We start from the raw sequence: 22,398 nt of genomic DNA, 5'->3' as shown, positions 1-22,398 counted from the left end.
CAGTAATAAGCTTAGTGAAACTGTTTGTTTGTTTGTTTGTTTGTTTGTTTGTTTGTTTGTTTGTTTGTTTGTTTGTTTGTTTGTTTGTTTGTTTGTTTGTTTGTTTGTTTTGGGGGGGTGTTTTTGGTAAATTATTGAGGCTCTCTATCTAATCCATAACTTGAGCAATTTCAGCCATGGTGAAGTACTTCAGACCCAACCCAGCCTAATGTAGAATAAAATAAAAATACATAAAATGTATTTTAATCTTCTGTTTGTACTCTTCTTTCACAGTATGTATACCAATATCTATGCACTTGTCGTTATTGACAGCAGTTCTTCAGATGCTGAGGGAGAGGAGCTGCAAAGGAAAACTGGTCATTTTCATATCTTGAATAAGTTCAATAAACCCATAGTGTGTGACTTGCAGTTAACTTATTTATCAAATATTTGTTTACTAAAAATAGTGCTGGGTACTGCTGCTATTTTTGATCCTAACCTTTTACAGGAGCAAACATAGCTCAACTGTTCCTGTGAAGTTATTCTGCTGATGATTGTTCTTCAGATCACTATTTTGCTTTTTAAAATGAATTAACAGAAAAAGGCCAACTGATAAAGCAAGAAAAATGACTTACAAGATATTAAACAAAAAAAAAATACATAAAGTGTAAATATTTAGACCAAAGAGTCAGGGCGGAAGTGACAGTCAAGGTAAGCGACTAATGTTGTAACTGACGTCAGACGCCGGAGATTTTGGCGGAAAATTAAAGCAAATGGTAGTTTAGATTTGAACAAATTTCTTTAAGCTTCAGTATTACCAAATACACTTATCAATTGTCTCATAACTAACAATATTTGTCTAAATTATCTCCAACACCCTGGAGAACAACGGGGAGAGTTTAGACGCTCTCCAAGATTATATTGATCAGTGCTTTCAGGATCTCGTGATGAAGAAGGCCCAGAGTACAGCTTCCCCGGCCAAATCTGAGACGCCGTCGTCGAAAAGACAACGCCCGGCAGATTCCCCCGGCACAACATCGCCAGCTGGCAAAGATATTGCCGACATACTGGAGTCAATCGACAAGCGATTGTCCAGTTTCGACGCAAGGCTGTCCCTGGTGGAGATTCTTCACCGGGAATTTAAATGCTTGCGAGAATCCCTGGAGTTCAGCCAGCAGCAAGTGGAAACGCTCGCTGCTGAAAATGCCACGCTAAGGGAGTCGGTGAAATCTCTCACAGAAAATGTTACTCAGCTAAATAGAGAAAATAAAAAAATAAAAGAAACGGTTATTGATCTACAAGCTCGTAGCATGCGTGATAATCTAGTATTTTCTGGTATTCCAGAAGCCGCTGGAGAGGACGCGGAGACCACGGTAAAAAGCTTCATCAAAACCCACCTGAAGCTGCCGGAGGACATGGTGAAGAACATCGTCTTCGATAGGGTGCATCGCCTCGGCCCCATTCGGGCTACGGCCGGGAGACCACGTCCTATCGTGGCCAAATTCGGCCACTTCAAACAAAAAACAACATGTGAAAAGCCGCGGCAGGGAATTAAAAGGAACGGACTTCAGCGTGAACGATCAGTTCCCCAAAGAGATCCTGGAACGACGCAGGGTCCTCTTCCCACTTCGACGCGGCTTCATCCAGAAAGGCTCCCGCGCTGTCATCGCTGTGGACCGGCTGTACGTGGACGGACAGCTCCACCGCGACCCCAACATCACTCCGTGGCTGTATTAACTTCAGACCAGATAAGAATCCGCTACACCCTTTCCCTATCCACTCACACTAACTTGGATTAACATTTGTTTAACTTACCGGTATCAAATCACATCTTAAGTGTGATTTCATAGCAATATTAACACCGTCACTCTCCGTCAGTGATTTAATTGGAATGTTTACGTTTTCTTTTCTCTCTTCTCGTTTTTTTTTTTTTTCCTCTCTTTTCCCCCTCTTGTTTTTTATGCTGCTCACCCTCGTCCTTGGTTTCTTTCTTTATTTCTTTCACTGCTTCGATCACCTGCTTCCACACTCTTCCACAAACAACATCATTTATTTCGACACTTACTCACTGCACGATCACGCACAGTCATGCGCTCAACGGCAGCACATTTACATCAGTCAGACAGCGCACACAGACCTACAGGATACACACACTTAAGCCAAGCATACTCATATTAGTAAATATGCAAACACATAGTCAGACTCGGGGAGCATCTCGCCACACATTTTTTCTCTCTCTCCCTCTCCTTATTTATGAACAAGTGATATATTCTCTCCACCTGTCTAAGCGACACACACAGTGTACACCCCCTAGTTATGCACAGACATCTATGGGTGCACTAAGATTCGTTACATGGAATGTAAATGGAGCTGGCTCCAGAGAAAAGAGGTTAAAAATATTTAACCAACTCAAAAAACTACAGGCAGATGTTGTCCTTTTACAAGAGACCCACAGACCTCTTAGAGGTTCGAATGAACTTAAAACACCTGAGTTTCCTAATGTGTTCTCAGCCTGTTATAATTCTAGACAAAGGGGAGTAGCAATTTTAATTCATAAAAAAATTAATTTCACAGTACTCGATACAGTTATAGATCCAGAGGGCAGATTCTTAATCATTAAACTATCTATACTTGATAAAAATCTATGTATTGTAAGTGTATATGGTCCAAATGTTGATGATCCCTCATTCTTTCACGGTTTTTTCAGTGCACTCTCTGAACACTTAGATGGCACACTTGTGCTTGGAGGCGACCTCAACCTTGGACTGAATGAAGAAATGGATAGGCTCAATACAGCAGGAACTCAGCGTAATTGGCAGTCCACAAATATAATCAAACAGTATATGAGCGACTTTGGTCTTTGCGATGCATGGCGCTCCCTTCACCCCACCAGTAAGGAATATACTTTTTTCTCACATGTTTATCACTCCTACTCTCGTCTGGATTATTTTTTGGTCAGCAGCTCACTGCTGAGCGACATTTCAGACATTGAGATTCATCCTATAGCTGTCAGCGATCATGCTCCTGTATCTCTAACACTAATGCACAAGAATAATACTATGCCAAGTAAAAACTGGAGATTTAATACATCACTGCTTAATGATGAAGACTTTATTAAATATTTTAAAAAAGAGTGGACTTCATATTTAGACTTTAATGACACTCCCGGAACATCAGCTTCTGTTTTATGGGAAGCAGGGAAAGCTGTGATGAGAAGTAAAATAATTTCTTTCTCATCACATAAAAAGAAAAAAGAAAACAAAAATATTCAGGAATTAGAAAAAAACATCAAATCACTAGAAGAAGCCTACGCGTCCCACCAAGATCAGGAAACATTGAACAAAATACGCAAAACAAAACTAGAATTAAATGAGATAATTGATAGAAAAACAAAATTCTTAGTACAAAGACTACGCTTACAAAATTATGAACATAGTAATAAATCCGGTAAATTTCTAGCAAACCAGTTAAAAATAAATAAAGAAAAAACAACTATATGTGCTGTTCAAGATTCATCTGGGAACACAATATATGAACCAAAACAAATAAACAACATTTTCAGGGATTTCTATAAAACGTTGTATTCACCACAAATAAACCCATCTAAAAAGGAAATTGATCAATTTTTAGACAACATAACTCTCCCAAAATTATTAGAATCTCAAGCAATGGCACTGGATTCGCCACTGACATCAGGTGAACTCCAGGAAGCCCTGATAAATATGTCCAATAATAAGGCTCCAGGTCCAGACGGCTTTCCTGCAGAATTCTACAAAGAATTCTGGACGATTCTAGCACCAGTTTTTTACAGAACGTTGTTAGAAATCAAAGAAAAGGGCAGACTTCCATCAAATATGAATTCTGCAAACATTAATCTCCTGCTAAAACCAGGCAAAGACCCTGTATATCCCTCAAGCTATCGTCCAATATCCCTTATTAATGTAGACCTCAAAATAATCTGCAAAGCTCTCTCGAAGAGACTAGAGAAAATAACCCCCCTCTTAATTCATCCTGACCAAACTGGTTTCATAAAAGGTAGGCACTCATCAACAAATACACGTAGATTACTTAATTTGATAGACTACTCATACAGTAAAAACCTTGAAACTACAATATTTTCCTTAGATGCAGAAAAAGCGTTTGACAGAGTTAACTGGAAATTTCTATTTGCAACTTTACACAAATTTGGTTTTGGATCTTCTTTCATCAACTGGTTAAAAATATTATATAATTCCCCAACAGCTTGTGTCAGAACAAATGACCAGACATCCTCCAGCTTATGTCTCCTGAGGGGCACCAGGCAGGGATGCCCACTCTCCCCTTCACTGTTTGCAATTTTTATCGAACCACTAGCAGCAGCAATTAGACAGAATTCAGCAATTAAGGGCATAAAATGCAAGAACGTAGAACATAAAATCAGCCTTTATGCTGATGATGTGTTACTCTTTCTCCAAAATTCACAAACCAATATCACTGGGGTGATTGAATTGATAAACTCTTTTGCAAGAATATCAGATTACTCAATTAACTGGTCAAAATCTACAGTCCTTCCTATTAATTGCTGCTTCCATAATTCCTCTTCTACTCCACTGCAATCGGGAAATATAAAATATTTAGGTATTAATATTTCTCCCAAGCTTGCAGATCTAACTAAATTAAACCATACCCCACTTTTAAAGAAAGTAGAAGGTGATCTGGCTAGATGGAAATGTCTACCCATATCACTCATGGGAAGGGTTGCTGCTATAAAAATGATGGTATTACCAAAAATAAATTATTTATTCTCAATGATCCCAACTAAACCGCCGCAAGATTGGTTCAGATCTCTAGATTCATATATGTCCAAATTCCTTTGGAAAAATAAGCCCCCACGTATAAGCTTAAAAACACTACAAAAGACCAAGGATAAAGGAGGATTAGAACTACCTAACTTTCAGCACTACTTCTTAGCCAACAGGCTTCAGTTTATCTCAGGATGGCTAAAACATACCCTCTTAGATGAACCTTGGCTAGATGTAGAACAAGCACTTTGCAATAATCTAGAGATTTCAGATCTACCATTTATCAGCTCAAACATCCAACGACATGAATGCTTCAAAAGCATCAACATCAGCTCTTCTCTGACAGCATGGTGGGAGTTTCTGAAGTTGACAGAGTCTTCATTAATCCCATGCAAACGTACACCTATCTGGAACAACCCTGACATATTACAAAACAATAATATGATAAACTTTTCAGATTGGAATGGTAAAGGAATCAAATATGTAGAACATATACTAGAAGGAACAGAATTTATTTCATTTGACAGACTAGTTACACAATATGGGATCAACAAGAAAAGATTTTTAGAATATCAACAAATTAAATCCATAATAAAAAAGAAATTTAAACTGGGTCAAGTTGAACTACAAACACCACCAAGTGTGGTTCAATTTTTTACTCTTAAAACCCCCAAATTACTATCCAAAATATACAGAATGCTTTCTAAAACAGATGAATCAATATCACTTCCTATTGCAAAATGGGAAGCGGATTTATCAGTTAACTTAGACCAAAACTTCTGGTCTCAGATTTGCTTAAAAACCTTTCATCTAATCAGAAAACCCAGTCTTCAATTAATTCAATACAAAATACTACATAGAGTGCACTATACAGGTCATCGGATGTTCAAGATGGGCTTTGCATCTACCAACAACTGCTCACACTGCCAAACCAATTCACCGGACAATTATATCCACGCTCTTTGGTTCTGTCCACCAGTTCAGAAGTTTTGGCGCGAGATATGTGAAGACTTATCAAAGTGTCTGAAATGTAACATTCCAACTTCCCCCTTAGTGTGTTTGTTGGGCAGCTTAGATAATGTCACTTCAGAAAAGAATATAGCCCATATGGTTTTCACTGCTCTATGCATAGCCAAGAAAACAGTCCTCATGAACTGGAAAAATAAAAACAATCTTAATTCTAACCAATATAGAAATTATCTATTAGATTACATTAGTCTTGATACAGCCTCTGCCACCACATCAGATCAATCGCTCTGGGCTCCTCTGATCAGCTCCATCACCTAGTGGGGGTGGGGGGTCATATTTTGGTCTCGCCTTCACTGTTGTGATTGGTGTGGGGGTAGGGTCAGGCTTGGGGCGTCGGGGGGTTCCCCAGGAGCATCTTCCTTGGGGGGCTCAACCCGGGGTAGCGGTCATGGCCAATTAGGGGCTCTGTTGGCTCTTAGGTGACGGCTTCCTCGTGGCTACGTGCAGCGGGGCTAGGGGAGGGTCTGTGCTGACGGACGGGGGTTACTGACCTGGTAGCCTGGCTGCCCCTGGGTGGGTCCGGGACGGGCGTGAGGTTCTTGGGGCGCTCCGGCTCTGGCCTGGGGCCCTGGCCGGGCCTCGGGGGCCTGGGTCCTGGTTGGTGTGTTGCCGGGGTTGTGGGCCGGTGGGTATATGGGGGCCCGCCACTGGCGCAGGGTGCCGCCGGTGCGCCGAGCCAGCTGGGGGGCTCTTCAACTGGTGGGGGGGGGGGGTTGTCACATCTTGCAGGGGCTTTCCTCTCTCAGGAACTCTCTCTGCAAGAGGGGGAGATACAGGAGAGGTGGAGGAAGATCTCAGCCTGGGCGTCTATTGTCTTATGTAGTCTGGAAGATGAGTGGATGATGGGGTGGGTGCAGTTTTCTCTGTTGTGGGGTTGAGTGGACTGCCCCGGGCTCTGTGGGGCCGGGCGGCGCCGCTGCGCTGGGCCCCGGTTCGGATGGGCCTGGGCCCCCCTTCCCTGGTGGGTCGCGGAGTATGGGGGTGCCTACTGGGGTCAGCGGGGGAGCTGGCCCCAGGGAGGGGTCACTTGCTCCTCCCTTCCTTCCCTCCCCATCTCCAGCTGCCTCCCTCTTCCCGCTCCACCACAACCACCCACACATGCAGGGCCTTGGAGTGGGGGTGTGTCACCAGGGTGCAGAGGAGGTAACCCCCCCCCCCTCTGTCCCCTTCTGGCTGCCTCTGCCTCAATTTTATCCCGCAACTTAGACATTCACATTACTCACATTCTCATTACACATAAATATAGGATCTTGGGGGTGGGCACGCTACACGGAATCCCAATTACCATCAGGGTGTACACCTCACCCCCGGCGTCGTTGCCCACCTCTCAATTTTAAATACACGTAGACATTGAGGGCTAGCAGGAGGGACTATGCGCTTACCTGCTGCTCTCTGGCAGGTAGCTCCATGCCCTCCTGGGTTTTAAACGCACCTTAGAACACACATACATCAACACTACAATGAGCGGGTGGAGGGAGGTTAGGAGTCTTCTCTCACCCTCGTTCTCTGCTTTCTGCTGGAGCAGGGGGGCTAGGAGGAGGAGTTGGCCGTCCGACTGGGGTCCGGAGTGTGGGGCCTCCCTGCTGCTGCGGAGTCGGGGCGGTCTGCTTCTCCCCACTGCAGGGAAAAGGGTAACACAACCTGGGTCTGGGTGCAGTTCCCCCCTCCAGGGGCAAGGGTACCTAGACCCGGTTCGTAGAGTACGCTTGGGGAGTGTGATTGTGTGTACAGCGTCTCTTTATGTCTGTCTCCACGTTGGTTGAGTGTGGAGTAAGTGCATATGAGAGCATGAGGGTGGGAATGGATGTTTGTATCTGTGTGTGCCTGTATGTCTGTGTCTGTATGTCAGGTTGGGTATCAGATGCCACCTCTCTGAGGACAGCTCAGGCCCTCCAAGGTTTGGAGGCCTATCTCCCCCCACCACTTCCCCTGCCGGGGGCGGACTCCCTCAGACGTCGGTGCGTTGGTGGTTCTTTGTGTCCGGGGGTGGGCGTCCGGGTACACACCGGCTCACTCCTTGGCGGCTGCTTATCGGGGCCTGGAGCCTGGGGCTCGCTTGGGCCACTTCGGAGGTGGGGTGCCCCCGGCCTCTCGGCCTGGGGCTCGGTCACTCAGGCACAGCTGGCTGCCGGCGGAGCTCACGGGCACGTCACTGCAGCCCCCCCTGGCTTCTGCTCCGTGGCTGCTGGGTGACCCCTCATCTGGGACTCTCCTCAGCTCTTTCTGGGACAGTGGCGCGGCTGCCCCTCTGTTGGTCTTCCTTGGTCTCTTGTGTTCTGGGGGCCTCTGGATGTCTGGGGTTTTGATCTCCTCCATACCTGCTTCATGCCCTGGAGGACGGGGCAGTGGCCCCCCACACCCTCTAGCAGATCATTACATGAGGGAACCTTTTAAGAAAACAAGCGCGTCCATGCTCACAGGTGTACACACGGGTGATCACACACACAAACTACACCCTTTTTGGCTCCTACCTCAATGCACACTGTGCTGTCGATCTTACGTGCTGCACAATAATGTTTAATATTTAGTATTTACTGTCATATTCCCATATATCATTGTGATGTGGTTTATTGTATTACTCTCGTTTTCTTCTGCTTGTTTTCTTTTTTCTTTCTCAACAGGTGATCCAGGTGATCGATATATGTATTTTTTTTTTTTTTTTTTTTTTTTTCCTTCTGCTTATTCTGTTGGTTTTTGTTTTTTGCCCTTCTCCCCCGTCCCTCTTCTCAACTGTTTTTCTTCCCCTCTTTCTTTCTCCCTTTTCTTTCCCCCAGTCAAGTCTGTCCCGTATTCAGCAAGTGAAAATAAAATAAAGAATAAAAGGTGAATCAAATGGACCATTACGGCAAAGCTGGGATGGTCAATTTGGTAAAGAAAATCCGTTGGGCATCTTTCTTCGCCTTTAGACAATAATTCTGATGGCAAAAGAACCAAACGGGACAGGCAAAAAAAAAAAAAGAGGAGAAAAAAAAGGGAAAAAAAGGGAAAAGAGAAAAAAAAAAAAAAAAAAAAAAAAAAAAAAAAGTAAATATTTAGTTGCTTTTCACTGACTGATTCTACAGTGATGAACCTGACGGATTGACGGCTGCAGATGTCATCTCAAATCTGGCTCTGAAGATCAACAAAACCTCCTGTAGCAGATTCAACATTAACCGAGCCAATGGGATGGTGCCTACCGAGGCTTCAGAAGAAGAAGTCCCAACTCTGGCATGATGGTGAAATTCTCTGATGACGTGGGGCAGGCTGAAGAGGCAATAGACACAGGTGTCATCACTAAAGGACACTTTACGGAGAGCAATTTATCAAACTGAACGGACAAAGCTGTTGAACTTATATTAAGAGATTTTTGTTTTGTTTCACAGAGCCCACAGTTTTAGAGTAAAGCGTTTATATGAATCGCACAAACACGTGAATTGCTTTGGAAAAATGCTGGGAAAAAAATGTTTAACATTGCATCTGATGTGGCTGCAAGCTATGCTGTTAAGAGTTCATTTTTTCTGAATGAGCACTGGTGGATGGCTCAAAGCTGTAACCGCAGCATCGAAACCTTGGCCATGTCCTTGCAATCTTTACTGAGTCGTCAACCTGTCAACCTAAGGAGGCACATTTTATTGTTCCATGCTGATTTATCTCACTTAGTTAAAGGAGTGAAAAGAAAAAACTAGGACGCGTCCAAAGGAGCAGAGCTGGAGATGAAGCTGCGCACACAGCTGGCTGATGTATGAGCGCGTAGATTTAGCGACAATTAACCCCTCCACCCTGCACGTTCCCATGAACCTTCACGGTCGCACACTCCGATACTTTAGGGCGCACCTGTGCTGCTTACCTATGGATGAGCGAGGGCCTCGGCAAAGCTGGAACTTCTTCTTTCTTCTTTTTCTTTTATTGGCAGTTGGCAGACAACGGAATGGTAATAATAATAATAATAATAATGGATTGCATTTATAAAGCGCTTTTCAAGACACTCAAAGCGTTTTACAATTCCACTATTCATTCACTCTCACACACTGGTGGAGGCAGCTACAGTTGTAGCCACAGCTGCCCTGGGGCAGACTGACAGAAGCGAGGCTGCCATATCGCGCCATCGGCCCCTCTGGCCAACACCAGTAGGCAGTAGGTGAAGTGTCTTGCCCAAGGACAGAGAGCCCGGGGATCGAACCAGTAACCTTCCGGTTACAGATACGCTTCCCAACCCCCTGGGCCAATGGTGCATTACGGCCACCAACTGTTATGGAGTGTGGACTGAAACATTCATGTCTGTTTCTTTTAACAGGGATTCAGGGGTTAGTGAAGATTTGTGGGATGAAGCAGGACCCAGAATTTTTTTTTTAAAGGAATCAAGGCAAGGAATCAAAAATCAAGGAAATGGTAAATGGATTGGTAGTTATATAACAACTTTCTCCAGCTGCAACTCTCATTCATTCAGTCCACTCATACAGCACTTGTATTTATGGTCAATTGCTTTCTAACGTTCCCACTCACATGGATGGATCCATCAGGGGCAACTCTGGGTTCAGTGTCTTGCCAAAGGATCCTTCAGCACAAAGACAGGAGGAGTCTGGGATCAATTCACCGACCTTCCACTTGGTAAACAACCCACTCTACCACCTGAGACCACAAGTGTAAAGTAAACAGACTATGTGACAAAGGGCGACTGCACAGATAGATAGGACTGAGTGAAGACACTTTGGAAATTAGACGAGACCTGTGAATGCAAAACCACAATGAGCTGCTGACGTGTGATTATGTGAAAAGTTATTTGTGTTCTTGAGCAGCTGAACAGGTGTACCTAATGAAATGACCAGTGGGTGTATATTAAATTGCAATATATAATTAGAACATTGTGGCTAAATGCCTCGATGTTCTCATCAGCTGGTGGTAGTTATCTGGGCAACCGTGGCTCAGGGGGTTGGGAAGCATATCTGTAACCAGAAGGTCGCCGGTTTGATCCCCGGGCTCTCTGTCCTGGTCGTTGTGTCCTTGGGCAAAACACTTCACCTACTGGTGTTGGCCAGAGGGGCCGATGGTGCGATATGGCAGCCTCGCTTCTGTCAGTCTGCCCCAGGGCAGCTGTGGCTACAACTGTAGCTGCCTCCACCAGTGTGAATGTGAGAGTGAATGAATAGTGGAATTGTAAAGCGCTTTGGGTGCCTTGAAAAGCGCTGTATAAATCCAATCCATTATTATTATCTGTAGTTTACGAGAGCTGAGAAGGAAACCAGAGGAGGAAGCAGAAAGATGCCAGAATATAGAGAAAACGCTCAGTGAGGATTAAAGCTGAGCTTCAGCTGTTTATTCAACATCACTATATCAGTTTTCTCTTTCAGCTTTCAGCTGCTGCTGATGGGAGAACAGCTAAAAGATGCAGCTGAAGGTAAATGAACAATAATTCAACAAACTTCAATTAAGCTGCAGCACTAATAGTAATAAAGGCGTTACTGAGAAATAAAAACACACAGCTTCGGAGACCTTATCACTGCTCTCTTATCCGCAAACCAGGGTCTCCTCTGACCCTCACTCTGGTTTTAAAACCAGAGGCGATCATGTTTTTGAAGTCCTCGGGTCAGCTGACTGTTTTAAGTGACAACTAAAAACTCGGTTTTGCAGGTTAGCTTTCCCCTGATTTTTCCCCTTTTATTTTGGACCATGGAAGTGTGCATGTTGGAATGAATGTCTGACCACATGGTTGCTCAAACATGTATACATTCAACCTGTGAAGCTGTACTATATAAATACATTTATTATTAATTATAATGTTATTAATTTTATTAATGGATAAAGAGGTTTTGCTTTAGTCAAAAAAGCATTCACATCTTTTAAAAATGAATTTCTGGGCTCGTTTTGAACTTTAAGTCCAAATAAACTGAACAATCTTCATATGGGAACCAGTTTACCTCACTTTAGCCTTGCAGGTAGTTTCTTCTAAAGAAGCAACTCAACTGCACATGAATGTGATAAAGAGAGCGCACAGAGACAAAAGATCTTCACGTGCCACACTAATGTAGTGTAATTGGAGCTCTGCAGCCATTAGAGAAGACTGAAATTAAACCAAACTGCATTTCTGTGTTTTACAAAGGCTTTGGATCCAGAATAGGGTAAAAGCCACCACATCTCATAACATCTGCCAGATGTGGCCGAGTAATGAAGCAGTGAACAGTTTCACTGTGTGTGCCTTCATCACACGGTTTTTATCAGGGCTATTTATTAGCATTACCTCAGAAAACCTTCCACTACCCAGATCTCTCTGCTTGTAGGTCTCACTTCTTCCACTTGATGGCGCCACACACCCATGCTTTACATGCGGTGATGCCAAAGGTATGCTGTGTTTGACCCTTCTCATGTTTCAGCTCAACAAACAAGTGTTTGTCCAAGTTTATGAGAAAAATCAGGATTTGAATCCTGACTTTAACTCTGGAGTAAAAACCTGTAGCAGGTTCAACTCTGGTTTTGTTGCCTGATCTCAGTTTTTGATTTGGTTCATTCACGCATATTTACACTCTCAGAGAAGGCTGGGTGTATCAGTATGGCTCTGTGTAATGGTACTTATCTAGACTTTTTCTAGTTTTACTGAAAGCACATGTTTTTTTTAAACATCAATCAATCAATCTTTATTTATAAAGCACTTTTCATACAGCAATGTAGCACAAAGTGCTTTACATCAGCGGCCCCCAACCCCCGGGCCTCGGACTGGTCCGTGAGTCGTTTGGTACCGGGCCGCGAGAGTTGAGGCTCAGGTGTGAAATGTATAGTTTTCAGGTTTTTTATCGGTTTTCAGCGTTATTTTGTTATCGTTTTTATCGTTAACTCGGTTTTCCTGGGTCTTTTCACGTGTGTTATGAATAAATCTTCTTTTTTCGGTACCGGTACTAGTTTTATTTTGTTGTATTTATCCGCGACACCTTAAAGGCCGGTCCATGAAAATATTGTCGGGCATAAACCGGTCCGTGGTGCAAAAAAGGTTGGAGACCGCTGTTTTACATGGTTAAAAGCAGCCCACCCTACCCCGCCCTCCAACTCACTCTCCACACTCTCATTAACATAAACAATCATGGAACAATACCCACACACACACACACACACTTAAAAAGTAAAGTTGGGCTGGACAGACATGAGGAAACACTATCACAGGGAGCCGTCTGCACCGGGAGTCGGTCACAGACCGCAGCCTCCAGGCTGGGCACACAGCAGGAGGGAGGCAAAGAAGCCCCCCAGCCAGGCTGAGAAGATCCACAGAGCCCCAGCAGCCACGGTCGATCACAGCCCCGGTGCAGAGAGCGCCCTCCAAGGAAACACTGGAGATATGACCCAATAAGAATATATACAGGATAAAAAGATAAAATAAATAAGAATGGGATACAATATAAATCTAAATAGAGTAAGAAGATAAAAAATGAATAAGAATAAAATCAATAAATATTAGGTCAAACCTAAATTAACAATAGAATAACAGGATAGAATAAATAAGCATAAAATAAATAAACGTTAGGTGAAAGCTAAATTAAAAAGGTGGGTCTTAAGCCTGTTCTTAAAAACATGTACGTTCTCTGCGGCCCTGAGCTCCTCCTGCTGTTCCACAGACGAGGACCATACCACTGAAACGCTGCCTCTCCGTGAGCATGTGTCCTGACTTTAGGGACAATCAAAAGGCCAGTACCAGAGGACCTCAGGGTCCGCGAGGGCTCATATGGTAAAAGCAGATCTGAGAGATAAGAAGGCAAAGACCATTAAGATATTTAAAAACCAATAAAAGAACTTTAAAATCGATCCTGAAACACACGAGGAGCCAGTGCAGCGATCCTAAAACCGGTGTAATGTGGGCCCGCCCTCTGGTCTTCGTCAGCACACATGTGGAGCATGTTATCTACCTGTGATCAGCATGCATGTTTTTCCTGTTCTGTGGGAATACCCAGAGGGAACGCACACACTAAAGACCCAGCCCTTTGAGGGCAGGGCTCATACCAGGAGCCTTTTGGCTGATAGGTGACCATGGTAACCACTGCACTGCAACCTGCCACCCATGTGAACCTCAGTAAAGCCAAATCCAGTCCACGAAAAATAAACACGACCACCATGAAACTTCAGAGCGTTGCCAGACAACGCGCTTGTGTGTGTGGGAGTGTGCGGGAAATACCTGCCTCGATTGACATCACTGACTGAGGCGTGTCCTGGGAACATCAGCCCACTTACTTAATTACTAGTATTACTATAGTTATTATTTTTATTTTGTTCTCAATAATTGGTTGTCGATTTGTGACCATAAGCAGGCACGCTGCAGAGTTCCTCTGAGAGCAAGCTGGGGCAGATCTGTACGTGTAAGAGGAAAGCTTAGTCCCATCAAGTCCAACTTAACGAGTTTAATATTTAAATATTCTTCAATAAAGAAAATGCTTTCTTACAAAATCACAAACATATTGTATCTTTTGGAAAGTATCTCACAAATCAGCAGCTGTCTCTGAGAAACAAACATCACAATGTGTAAAAGCTACAATTTTCAAAATAAAAGCTTTAAAACTGGTCGTTGTTTTTTTAGTTGACCTTCTTAATATTATGCTCTTATCTGTTTTCCATTTATCTGGACTGCCAGGATGATCCTGCCCCAACTTGTCTCACCAGCGTAGTTCAGGTGCTGAATCTAGAACCGGTTCCACACATTTTCCCACAAAAACCGCTGGCGTAGCACCACAAAACTTGCTATTCCCAAAGTTTGAATCACAACTGTCAGTGGCTATATGAGGGGGCAATGCAAAAAACTCACTAATACAAAACCTGCCTAGAAAAAAACTCCAACTTCTGTAAACTTTGGTTCTCAAAATTGTCACATTGTCACAGATGCAGTGGTGGAAATGAGGAAAAACTGGGTTCAAACAGTCGTCTTACGATTTTAGAAGAGACCTATTGCAGGGTTTGGGAGGGAAATTAACATTTACTGTTGAAAAATCACACGTATCAGAAAAATGAGACGCAAACCAACCACAACGAGACACAGACATCGTAAAAGAAAGACGAAAAATGATTGAATCATTTCAGACCCAGCAACACGCTGGGACAGAAACTGGTTCACCCGAAAGACAAAACTCCTAAACACAGACTTAACAATGTGGTGTTTGCTGTACAGTGCAGCGAGGAATGCCCAGACCTCTACATTGGAGAGACCAAACAGCCACTTCACAAGCGCATGGCGCAACACAGAAGAGCCACCTCCACAGGACAAGACTCAGCTGTCCATTTGCATCTAAAGGTCAAAGGTCACTCTTTCGAGGATGCCAATGTTCACATTTTGGACAGAGAGGACAGATGGTTTGAAAGAGGAGTGAAAGAAGCATCTATGTCCACTGTGAGCGACCATCTTTGAACAGAGGCGGGGCTTACGACACCAACTCTCTGCCATCTATAATCCAGTTTTGAGTTCCCTTCCCAGACGCCTTAACGCCCACTCACACCCTGGGCCATCTGACCTCAGGAATTCGCATGATAAGGTGGGGCCAGGTTTCACAATGAACTCACCTGAAACTCTGGCTGATTGGGACCCACACCCAGTTTCACACCTTGACTCAGGCGATTAGAGGATCATCAGGGGGTCCTTTTGTCCCTCTGTGGGGGGACACTCCCACTAGGTTTAAATCTGGGACTCTCCACCATTTGACCTTAGAACTGAAGAAGCTTCTCGGATGAAGGTGAAACGTCTTCAAGTAACTTAAAGAAGTCCAGACGCTTTTCTTTGCAAGCTCCTTTGACTACGATGACCTGGATGACTGAGAACCTTCACAGACACTACAGACAAAATGAAGAGCAGTATGGGAAGGAACCAAAAAGAGACAGAAAACAATTATAAAAGGCGCAAAATGGCAGAAGAAAAAAAAACTGTGCAAAAAGAAGTGCCACGATGACTCAGACAAAGCAGACAGAAAGAGACACAAACTGTCTGCAAAGAACAACCACAGAAAGATCAGTCACAAGTTCCAATACTGAAGAAATCTGAACAGGTGGCAAAGAAGAAATTACTGCTCTAAAAATACACAAAAGAAAAACTAAACAAAAAAATATGGTTTGCTAAATATGAGCAAAGATGCCAGACACAAAACAACAACAGAAATATTGCAACACAACCACAAAGCAAGACGAAAAGGCAACAAGACAATAGCAAGACTGCTACAAACTAAACATAAAGTAACAATGTCCACTGCAGAGAACAGTTGCAAGAAGATACCAAATGAGAGGCAATAAACATACAACAAGACCAAAAAGAAATGTGGAAAGATCATGAGACAAAAACCCCACAAAGAAACTGAAACTGAAACACAAAGAAACCACAAAGAGAAAAAAGAACACAATCACAAAAAGCTCTAAAAAGTCAACCATGAAGAAACTGAAAGGACACTAAAGGTGGCTCACAATGACAACGAGCTTCAAAAAGGAAAATGACATGAAAGACACAACTGCAAAAACACACAGAAGCAGAGACAACAAACAAATTCCAACAGCCGATTACCAAAAGTCCAACAAAAAGACTCAAATTGAACACGATCAAAAAGAAATGTTCACCAATCCAAGCAGATGGTATGGTAAAGAAAAGATACTCCAAATGTCCAATAAATAAGTAAACTGGGAATAAAAAACCCCAAAACACGAAGTTGAAGGTGCTGTGTAGAACAAAACTATAACAAAGAGACACAAAAACACATAAAATTAAAGGAAGGAAACATGAAGAGAACCAAAACGACTCCAGAGTGATGTCGAACAACACAAAGAGACTCGTGGCCCGTTACACATCCCCCCTTTTTGTTACCAATCCAAAACTCAAGCGCTGCTCTCATGGACAGTTTAAAATGTGCTTAGTCCAGAATATTTATCTGTGGGAAACAGAATCACTGCTTTAGACTACAGACAGGAAAAAGGGAGGAAATGCAACAAGATGACGAAAGAGAAGTTGCACTAACAGAAAATGTTTGAGCAATAAACTTGCACATGATGAAGATTTTTGTCATGCATAGGAACATAAATTTGGTGCAAACCATTAAAGGACAGCAGAAAACCTTGCAGTAGAGTGTTTCACTGCTGGAACAGCAGCTCACTCATCGTTCGGAGGGCGTGTCCTGCAGAACTCTACCTGACAATCTGTCAGTGGCTGCAGAGCGTAGTGACGGCAGGGCATGTGAAATCACGGCTGAGCTTTTCAGGCATGCGTTTAAGCATTCGACCTGGAGACAGCTTCGGGGGTGGGGGGGTCACTGCAGCCTGGGGTTCGAGTGGGTGGAGCTACACAGGCTGAAACACGAAAGATTCCCCAGAGCCCGACAGGTCAGAGAACACCAGGAGTGAAAACGCAAGGAGGAGATTTGTGTTGCTGTTAGGAAAAGTTTCCGAGCCAGTAAATACAACAACATCCTCAAAAGAATTGTGGGTTTTAAAATCGTTTAAAATCTTCCAAAATGAACTAAAACTAGAATATGAAGAAGCAGCGTTGGTGTTAAAGTGGAGTAAACCAGGGCGGGGCTGGTATGATACCAATATGTACCAAAAGATGGAGCAGTGGAATCTTTATTTAATCAGTTAAGTCGTTAAACAAATGTTTTTATTTGTAACTGTGGCAAAGGTGACACCTCTGAAGGAAGTCGGGGTAAACAGAAACATCATGACACACCTGGGGGTGAAAAACTGCTGCTAAAGTAGTTACAAAAATCTCCTTTAAAGTGACCTTCAGCTGGCGGCTGAATGAGATGCCACCAGCAGCCAAGATGGTGCTGGTGGAGTCGCTTCAGACATTTGGGTGAATGATTCAGACGCTGAATGATACGGACACGGTTAGAGAGTCAGCTGTGAGGAAACATGAGAGACGAGAGCTGGGGTTAGCCAGCAGGCAGTGAGTGCACTGGGTGAGGAGACGGTGACGGATCATTCTCTCCAAAATGAAGCAACAAAAATTCATAAATGCTAAAATCTTAAATCACCTGAGCATCGGGCCAAAGGAAAACTCTGCAGCGAGGTGCGTCTGTGCGATGACCAGCTAGCTTAGCAGCTGATTATTTAGCACTCCAGTCTCTGGTGTGGAGATTTCTGGTGTCATCACTAACACTATTCAGGATCTGTGTGGGAACACAGGCACAGACTACGATTCAGGACCCTTAGCATCCACATATTCAGTTCCAGATGCACAGTAATCATATAATGTTAGAGATTGTGTGTTTTGTGTGTGGTGTGTACTGAATGAGACTCTCTGGTTCCACTGGGGCCAGTAAAGTTTACTCTGCTCTTTTTCTAGCCCCAGGCGATGGGGGCAGCCACAAAACGGGACTGGAGCTTCAAAGTGGTTGATTATGAGCACCAGGGTGGCTCCATCTTTTATATACAGTCTGTGGGAGTTATTGACAATTCTGCCACCTGAGGAAGCAAAAAGTAAAAAGAAGGCAGACAGTTACCACACAGCCTTTGTTTCTTCTACTGTTTTTGATAAACACACCCAGAACTGCTCCTTACTATTTCTTTCTGTATTCATTCCTTCAGTCTTTGTTTTATGCTGAAAAATAAAAAGTATTGAAGTTTTAACAATTTTTAATAAAAGTTTTTAAAAATGTTTTTAAAAATACAGATCAAGCGACACAACACGAAGCGTGATTTATGGAGTTTGTTGCGCGTGTTGCGCATTTTTCTACAAAATAAAGCAGTTTTATTCAAAAAAGATGGAATACTTTTCACCCAGATGGTTAGAGTCTTGAGGCATCCCGGAAATAGCTTGAGAAGCTTCTGTTTGACATCTTCTGAACAATCTGAAGCTTTCCTCTGCTGCTGGTCCGGAGGCACAAACTGGGACCAGCCTCAGCAGAGAGGCCGCTAATGTCCCCACTTAAGTGTCCCTTTGATGTGACATTAGGGCAGAAATGGGTCTTGGAAAAGTCCCATGTGGGCTCTATGAAAGCCGCTCCGGCAGCGGACACACAAAAGGGCAGGGCCCCTCCTGCGTGTGCTGACATTTAACGCTTCAGGGTTTTTCTTGTGCCTGAGCTGATTAGCGCTAAAATAATACAGGAACAGTCAGCTGTGTCAGTGTGTCTTCTTTTCACCTTTGCACTGAAGGTGTGTGTGTGTGTGTGTGTGTGTGTGTCATTGTGGGCGTCTCTGTGAGTAGCGCAGCCTTCTCTCGTCAGGCCACTCCCGGGAAGCGCACTGCTGCTCCGCCTCGCACACGGACGCACGGACGCTGTCCTCGCGCGCCTCGGCTGCTGTGCGCTCTTCTCTGTCCGCGCGCGTCTTCTCCTCTTTCTACTGTCCGGATCTAGGGGGGGCGGGGGTGTCGAGCTGGAGGCATGTAGCAGAGGATTCACGGCGCAGAGCGAGCAGCATGTAGCAGCACCTGGAGCTCCGCGAACATCGCCCGCCTCCCTCCTCCTCCGGCTCCTCTGCCCTGCCGGAGCGCTCGTTGCTCCTCTCGGGCTGAAGCATCGCCTGCACCGGGATCTTTCCGAGGATTTTTTTTTCTGTAGGGGTGGGTGGGGGGTTTGTTTACTGCACGGGAGTGTGAGCGTGTTCCTCCCCGCCGCTCTGCACCTCTCGGTCGATGGTCGTTGGGGAAGCTTCCATCTTGAGTCCCGTGTCTACCGAGAGAACCATGGCGAGCGACTCCCCGGCACGGAGTCTGGACGAGATAGACCTGTCTGCACTACGGGTAAATGTGTCCGTGCGTGTGTGATGAGCTGTCTCTGCCTGTGCGCGTGCGTGTGAGTTTGCCGAACACCTGTCCCCCCCTCCTCCTTTTCTCCTTCTCCTCTCCATCCTCACCGGTGATGGATGCGTCTCCCTGTGCCTTCCTCTCCTTTCTTGCTTCTGCCGTGCCTGCGCGTGCACATGAGTTACACTGTGCTGTATGCGGGGGGGGGGCTGTGATGCTCGTGATTGAGGAAATCACATCGGATATCAGAGTGTGGGCTCAGGCAGCCTCCTCTTGTTGTTTGTTCCTTTTTTATTTATTCTAAACAATCGGAACGCGATGTAACGACGCTCCGAGCTGTGCGCGTGCACCAACCCCGTACGCACACACACGTGCGCGTGCGCAAGGCAGCAAGTAGAGGCTGCTGTGTCTGTGGTATGTGGGGCAGATGTTAAGCTGCCTGCTCATTGACACTTTCACAGCACACAGATACAGAGGCTCGTGGTGCACGCGCTCACTTTCCTCACTCGTGCACGCGCGTTTTGCTCTAGTCTCTCACTCTAACACACAAACTCACACACACACTCACACACACCGCGAATAATAGCGATGATAACCGCAACAGGAGCGAGTTCCGCCATTTCGTGATGTTGTGGCGACAGCAGCAGCAGCAGCCGCGTGCACGGACTGTGTGCAAGGGGTTATGTCCGTGCACGTGCGCGCGCCCCCGCCAGGATGTGAGATGTGCAGAAGGAGACAGTGCAGGAATGTGTGTGTGTGTGTGTGTGAGAGGAAAACTAATGATAGAATCACATTTGTATAAACTTTATTTTTTAATTCAGTGTGTGTGTGTGTGCGTGTGTGTGTGTGTGCGTGTGTGTGTGTGTGTGTGTGCGTGTGTGTGTGTGTGTGAGGCACAGCTCCCCTTTCTTTGCCGCTTATGCAACACAGATGTACCTGCAGAGTAACGATCAAGTCTGGACATGATCGACCGGGTGGGACTGCAAGCCTGTGTGTGTCTTTGTATCTCTAAAAGGCACACACACAGACACACACAGACACACACAGACACACACAGACACGCACAGACACGCACAGACACACACAGACACGCACAGACACACACAGACACACACAGACACGCACAGACACACACATCGCCGGGATAAATAAAGACATAGGAGTCTGTGTGTGTTTTCTTGTAAAAATCCTTTGCAGCCTCCATGAGTAGCTGAAATTAGGTCACCCAGGACGCAGCAGATAGAGCTGTGGGGTGGGGGGGTGGGGGGGGGGGGGCGTCTGCGTGACGCAAAGCCTGTCGCAAGCACACTCACACTAGCACACTTCCTGTTTCTGCAGAGTCCCAAATGATCTTGTGTGATCCCCTCCTCCTATAGTCAAACCTGCCTCCTCCTCCTGGACGCTCAGGCTGGGGTTAAGCTCCTCTGATAGCTCCGGTCAGATGTTGTATTAATAGCCGTTTGAGGCTCACACGGGGACGTGACCTTGGCGTCTGTCATGTTCCATTATTTTACAGTTGCCTGCCTGAAATGGGGCTGAGTCAGGAGGGTGAGGTGGAGGGTGGCGTTGTAGATTAGTCGTCGGCTGGCAGAAACAGGACAGGTGAGACGGTCGGGGACATTTGAATGAAAGGGCATCGTGTCAACCGAAATCACAGCTGTGCATCGTGGTGTTCATAAAACAGTGCAGTCGTGGATGTTTCAGAGAACACAGCCCCTGAGATCAGGCAGCAAAGGCCCCAAAAATCATCCTGCAGATGGAAGGAGACACAAAACACACAGCGCTGCTTTTTATCTCCATCGTCTGTGGGTCTCTGTGGGTTTCTGTGGGTCTCTGTGGCTATTTTGTGTTTCTTTGCGATCACTTTGAGTCTCCTCGTGGTTATTTTAAATTTCTTGGTGTTTTCTTTTCATTGTTCTTGGTATTCTTGAGAAGCTTTGTGGTCCTTTTCTGTCTCTTTTTGGTTGTTTTTGTCTGTTTATGATCCTTTTGAGTCTCTTCCTGGTTGTTTTGTGTTTCTTTGTTGTACTGAGTGTGTTTGACATTTTGCAGCTGAAGCCCACGGGCCTCCTGACCCCTTGAGTCTTGAGCCCAGTTGAATCATTTAGTAATCCACTCGTTCTTTATAAGACAGTCAGTGCCGTCTCCTCTGGTGTCTCAGCAGTATCCGCTTAGCCGCTCAGCTTTCGAGAAGAAGTCCCAAAGTTCGGTGGTTATGCCCAAAAGTAGACGTGGAAAATTGACGCTATTTAATCCAGTAGTTTGGAATTAACCTGAGATCCTTAGAAATGTTCGTCAAAATGACTCGATTTATGCAGAAAAACCTGTAGCTTGAGGCTGAACCGGTTTGTCTTTGTTGGAGGTTTGTTTACAGCCCAGCGTGAGCGTCTATATGCTCCAAAGATGTTTTTCTCAGTGAGCAGAGTGATGATGTCTTACAAAGGAATGAGAACAATGATATTCACGTCGTTCTTTTGGGTTTCCACTGTGGTTTTGCTGCACTGTTGAATTTGCAGAAGTGGAGATGATACCTGTGGCAGACAATGGTCTCGGCCCTGCTGCATCGTTTTGCGTTCACAGAGCTGCAGCGGCACTCGGCTCGTGCATGCAGCACTCCAGCATAACAGGCTACAGTTTAAAGACGGGGTTAGCGAAGGAAAACCTCGAATCCTGAGAGGATTAATTAGAGGTAAAAGGAATATTTCTGATGCACAGCTCGTGAGTTTTCTCAAATATGTGCAGGAGGTGTAGCGATGACTCTGGTCCCCAGCTGCAGACTGCTTTTGGATGCAAACTTGTGTTTTACATGTCAGTGTGAAATCTCATTAGCCGCCCCTCAGGATAAATGCAGACCTTTGTTTCTGTAGCTTTTCCCCTCATTTGCCATCCAAATTTCTTCTTCACGTCAGGTGTTTGTCATACGTGTGTGGTCTCACGGCTGGTAAA

The 22,398-nt window shown here is 44.9% G+C and overlaps 1 protein-coding gene across 4 annotated transcripts in view; it reads left to right on the top strand.

Moving 5' to 3' along the window:
- Nucleotides 1–18,944: 18,944 nt before the first annotated feature.
- tnikb (TRAF2 and NCK interacting kinase b) overlaps nucleotides 18,945–22,398 on the top strand; it is a 71,575-nt gene continuing 68,121 nt past the window's right edge. For all 4 annotated transcript variants that reach the window (XM_085171656.1, XM_085171653.1, XM_085171654.1 and 1 more), the window contains exon 1: nucleotides 18,945–19,449. In XM_085171656.1, coding sequence (XP_085027782.1) covers nucleotides 19,342–19,449 — 108 coding nt within the window. In that variant the 5' untranslated portion in view covers nucleotides 18,945–19,341. The remainder of the gene's footprint in view (nucleotides 19,450–22,398) is intronic.

This window comes from Neolamprologus multifasciatus, chromosome 9 (genome assembly GCF_963576455.1).
Source record: "Neolamprologus multifasciatus chromosome 9, fNeoMul1.2, whole genome shotgun sequence".
NCBI lineage: Eukaryota > Metazoa > Chordata > Actinopteri > Cichliformes > Cichlidae > Neolamprologus > Neolamprologus multifasciatus.
This window is presented reverse-complemented; position numbering and strand designations above follow the sequence as displayed.